This window comes from Trichosurus vulpecula, chromosome 6, assembly GCF_011100635.1.
Source record: "Trichosurus vulpecula isolate mTriVul1 chromosome 6, mTriVul1.pri, whole genome shotgun sequence".
Taxonomy (NCBI): Eukaryota; Metazoa; Chordata; class Mammalia; order Diprotodontia; family Phalangeridae; genus Trichosurus; species Trichosurus vulpecula.
In genome coordinates this window covers 180,888,723-180,894,285 of record NC_050578.1, presented here as the reverse complement: position 1 = coordinate 180,894,285, position 5,563 = coordinate 180,888,723, and the positions used below count along the sequence as shown (strand labels likewise).

General features: G+C 42.0%; 1 protein-coding gene across 1 annotated transcript; it reads left to right on the top strand.

The window, feature by feature from the left end:
* Window positions 1-1,530: 1,530 nt before the first annotated feature.
* LOC118854301 (eukaryotic translation initiation factor 3 subunit F-like) lies at window positions 1,531-2,433 on the top strand. The gene is given in 1 exon segment (XM_036764662.1): window positions 1,531-2,433. A coding segment is annotated over 1 exon segment (903 nt).
* The last annotated feature ends 3,130 nt before the right edge of the window (window positions 2,434-5,563 follow it).

The window sequence follows — 5,563 nt, the reverse complement described above, 5'->3', positions numbered from 1 at the left end:
CAGACTTATTCCTCCATTTACTCTAGATTAGCAAAATATTAATGCATATATTATCCCTCATCTTTCTCACTAGATTTTAAGCTTATTGAGCTTTTAGAGACCATGCCTTATATTGTCTATACTCAACAAAGCACTTGTCACACAGCATGGGTGTTCAATAAATGTTATTGACCCACTGACTGAATCATAAAAGACATTTAAGTCTTCTCGAAGTACTGGTGTTACTTATAGAGAAAGTAGTGTTGAATTACATCCTCTTCAGTTAATCTGAGAAGTCTCTTTACTATTAAGAACCTCCAGCTCTGTTCAGTATTTAAATTCCAGTTAAGTTAATTTTCACTATTGATGAAAGGAGACACACTCATATAAAAGCTCTGCAGACTCTTCTTTGACTTGCAGCATATTCTTTCTAGTGTGGCTGAAACATTTATTCCCGTGGCCCTCTCAATTATCCCTGGAACAGACGGTGATTTCCATTTTGGGAGAATTAACCTTTTACCCACCACTGGGGCTTTTCAAGCCCTTTTGCTATTGTTGTGATCTAAATTACTCAAGAGTGAAGAGAATGCAGAGAATGTGTAAGGAAAACTCCAAGGGGAGGTCAAAGTCTTATTTTTCAGTAAGAAAGAAAGCAGGTATTGTCAAGTACAACTAAATTTACCCTGAGGGGGAAAAGAATCAAAGTGTGAACTGCATTTCAATAAGATATATAAGATGGTTTTGTATCTTTCTCACCACATAGCTGGATAGAAAATTTCTCATTTGTATTGAAGGTTATTCCACCCCCCACCACATATAGACATATAACATGGGGTATCATACAAAGTCAGCCATTGGAACAGGACAAGTCCGAGTGACCCCCATGTTTTAACCTTCCTCTTCTTAGGACTAATCCCATCTCCTAGAGACTAACCTAGGGGTGGGGAACCTTTGGTCACCCACTCACTTGTGGCACGTTCCCCACCCCTGGACTAATCTCATCTTCCAATAAAGATGTAATGGGAAGGAACTAATAAGATGCTAATCCTACCTCCTCATTGAAAGGTCTACTAATCAAGACTGTTTTGCCCTCATATGTAAACTGTTTTGCTCCAGTCTAATAAAAGCAGCTTGAAGTTGGAATTCGGTAGCCTTCCCCACTACCATTGCCTGATGCCCTAGGGTGCCAATATAGTCCTTTTATCTTATTTCCTGAGTTTGTCTTTAATTGACCAGGGCACGGCCTGAACACCAAGTAAACTTTTCAAGCGCCTTTTCTCCTCACCCTTCTCTAAGTAAGAATTTCATTTCTGCCAAGAGGGGAAGCAGGAAATTGGGGCCAGAAGCTTGACCACTGTGCTCTCCTCAGAGAGAAGGAGAACTAGGCTAGAATTTTATCAGTTTCCTTAAATGTTGTTAGTCCGGTAGCCTATAAGCGCCAAGAAGGAAGTCTCGTGCCTAAGTCTGGACCTATAGTGAGGCTTCCCTTCCTTGGACCTGCCTTCCCTCTTTACTTCCGCCCCCTCTTCCTTCTTTTCACGCTTCGGCAACATGGCGGCTGCGACAGCAGCCTCGGGTTCATCCCCCACTTCGACCCCGGCCCTGACCCCGACCCCGGCATCTGCCCCAGATCCCGCCCCAGCCTCCGCCCCAGCTCCCGCATGTGCCCCGCTGCACCCAGTCATCCTCGCCTCAATGGTTGACAGCTACGAGCATCGCAAGGAGGGCGCGGGCCGCGTGATCGGCACTCTGCTGGGAACAATTGACAAACACTCAGTAGAAGTCACCAACTGTTTTTCAGTGCCACATAATGAGTCTGAGGATGAGGTGGCTGTGGACATGGAATTTGCTAATAATATGTATGAATTACACAAGAAAGTCTCTCTAAGTGAGCTTATTCTGGGCTGGTATGCCACAGGTCATGACATCACAGAACACTCAGTGCTAATTCATGAGTAGTACAGCCGGGAGGCCCATAGCCCCATTCACCTCACTGTGGACACCAGCCTCCAGAATGGACGAATGAGCATCAAAGCCTATGTCAGTGCTTCCATGGGTGTTCCTGGAAAAACTATGGGAGTGATGTTCACTCCACTGACCGTGAAATACGCCTACTATGATACCGAGCGAATTGGAATTGACCTGATCATGAAGACGTGTTTCAGCCCCAACCGTGTGATTGGCCTTTCAAGTGATCTACAGCAAGTTGGTGGGGCATCAGCCCGGATACAGGATGCTCTCAGCACAGTGTTGCAGTATGCCGAGGATGTGCTGCCTGGAAAGGTGTCGGCTGACAACTTCCTGATGGGCCTGGTTAACCAAGTTCCCAAGATTGCCCCTGAGGACTTCAAGACCATGCTGAACAGCAACATCAATGACCCCTTGAAGGTGACTTACCTTGCCAACCTAACCCAGTCACAAATTGCCCTCAACGAGAAACTTGTCAGCCTGTGAGGAAACACAGTGAGCAGCAGCTACAGCCAGGAACTCCACCCGATATGGGTCCTCCCTTTGCCCAACCCATAGGAGAGAAAGAAGAAAAGTGGATTCTTCTTTAACCATCATCTTTAAGTTGCCTATTTTCTGTAGATGAGCTGTTTATAACTCCAAATAAACCACAGACATCCCTTTTCAAAAAAAAAAAATGTTAGTCTTTGTTCTTTTTGAGTCATGTCTGACTTTTTGTGACCCTCTATGGTGTTTTCTTGGCAAAGATCTCCTGTGGATTAGGCAAACAGAGGTTAAGTTACTTGTCCAGGGTTCCACAGTTAGTAATCCTCTGAAGTCAGATTTGAACTCAGGTCTTCCTGACTCCAGGCCACCTAGTTGCCTCATTGGTAGTTTGGGGGATGTGGTTTTTATGTTCAAGCCAAATTCCTGATTCCTGTTCATGAACAGGGAAAGGATTCCCACCCACATGCTTTAAACCAAATACCTGTTCCACAATAAGCATACATGGCAGGTAGCAAAGGAATCCACTTATGCAAGTGTATAACAAAACAAATCAGAAAAAAATATAGATAGGAGAATATACACCAGACAATACAAAGTAAAAATTCTTATTTGAAGTAAAGTAACTCAGCTCAATTAAGAGAGCCTCAAATATGACAAAGAGGGGAATCTCCTCCAGTTCTCTAGCATAGCAACCCATGGACATGCTAGAGATTACTATCTATGTCCTCTCCCACTAGCTTCTTCCTATAGTCTTTTTTGCCTTCTGCAACCTGCGGTAAGGGTAGGTATTGTCCAGATTCTGGAAGCTGAAGTTTCTGAAGACTTAAAGGAATTAAGAGACTGGAGCTCTCCTCTTGTACAAATCTAGCCAATTCCACCCCGCACCTCCAACAGGTGAGGACAATAATCTCCATCAAGGAGAAGACAGTCACATACCAATGAGTGTCGTGAGTCAGGTTACACATTTATTTAAATGATAAGCAAACATTTGAAAGTACCTGTTGTTCTTTAAAGATAAAATAAAAAGGAGGAGGAAGAAAAACATTCTAGTCCTGTAGAAGCTTTTGTTCTATAGAGAGAGAGTAAGGTGGGCTAAGAAGTAATATATGCCTACTACTTTAGGTTTATGGTTTAATGCAGCAGATTTAAAAAGCCACCTATTCGTAGTAATACGAACAGTTATGAAATATAGGAATGGTTTTTGATTGTGTATCCCGTTAGAGAAAACTCTCTGGCAATCAGCTGGGAGGTTGGAATAGCAACCTTGCATTAGGAAAGGTCCTTCTCTCTCATCTGGTTCCTGGGGCTAATCTGGGCCCTTATGTTCCAAAGAGAGGGCCACTAGAAAGTTCAAAGGATTTGGTGAGATAGATACTTAAGAAAAAAACAAGATAAGTTCAGTGAGAAGTAGTTTTAAACAGAATTAAAGGACATGATTAGAAATGATGCCTGCTGTGCCCATCTGAAGAAAGGTATAACACCCCCACACAGCCCCACTACTTACCCCTCCTTAATCCCATCCAGATCCTTTCATAGTCCTTTTTTGTATATAAGCATCAATCTCACCCCCATTAAGTCGCAGGTACCTAGGAACCCTGCCTGCTTCTACTGATGTTACAGTAACCTTGCCACTTTGGCTGGAAGACATTTGAGTGTGTGAATTCAGTCCAGGCAGACACACCCCTCTACACTGACATTTTGGGTTTCCCAGGAACCCTAAATTGCATCATATATAGATATGTTTATTTCATACCCATACATATATGTGTGTACATGTATTTATATAAACATATAGAGATATATCTATATTTATTCATTTATAATGCCATATTCAACAAACAAGAAGTTTCCAGTTTGATTAGAACAGGAAATGTGAGAAGGGCAGGGAAGGAGGGAATGAGCATTTCCTTATATATTTATACTATACACTAGGCAATACATTAAGTGCTTTACAAATTTTATTTGATCTTCACAACAACCTTGTGAAGTAAGTTCTCTTATGATCTCCATTTTACAGTTGAAGGAAACAGAGGTTAAGCGACTTACCCAGGGTCACATAGCTAGTATCTGAGGCTAGAGAAGGGAAACAATATTGTTGAGGTTTAGGGGTGCTCAGGATCCCAAAGTGCCAACATACTGTGTCCTGCCCAAATGAATTTGACCCAAGTCTTCTTTCGGCCAAAGTAAAACAAAGTTTATCAAAGATTTGCCATATTGGGTAGACTCTTAAGGAATCTGAACATTGGCTAGACTCTTAAGGAATCCGAGTCTTTGTTACGCTTTATCAGCCAGATTGGATCTGAGCTAGTTTGAATCTGAGCACGTTCATGGAGGCAAGTTGGATCTTATATAAAGAAAGACTTAAATACAGAGGGATCTAGGGGTGGCCAAGTAGTCTGGGGTGATGGAAGGAGGGGTAAAGGGAGGATATACTCTGCACAGAATGGATATTATATAGTTGTTATATTAATTAGTGCAGTAATTAATTTATCTTATTTTTTCAAATTGGGGCACTTCAGTGGCACAATGGATAAAGTGCCTGGCCTAGAATCAGGAAGACTCATCTTTCTGAGTTCAAATCCAGCCTCCCACACCTACTAGCTGTGTGACCCTGGGCAAATCACTTAACTCTCTTGGCTTCAATTCACTGTCTGTAAAATGAACTAGAGAAGAAAATGGCAAACCACTTCCATTTCTTTGCCAACAAAACCACAAATGGGGTCAGAAAGAGTCAGATATGACTGAACAACAACTAAAATAGTATGGTCAAAGGAGATCTGATAACAGTAGTGTGCTGATAAATGTTTAACAACCGACTTGCCCGAAATTGTAGGCATGACACTTTCAAGTTTTATCCAAATTGTTAGCATTTTCTCTTTCACTTTCTTAAGTCTAGATAGGCAGCAAAACAATCAATCAAACTCCAATTTGTAGGATTTGCCAATTTCCAAAGTGCCAAGGATCTCACTCAAAACTTACCAAACTTCCAGATCGACTGGCTCTAGCACATCCTGCTTGGCAATGATACATTTACCTCTATCATTATCACTTCTTAGGGTCTCTGGAGAATCAATCAATTAACAAGCATTTATTGAGCAGCTTTCTTTTTTCTCCCCCTTTCTTCTGACTT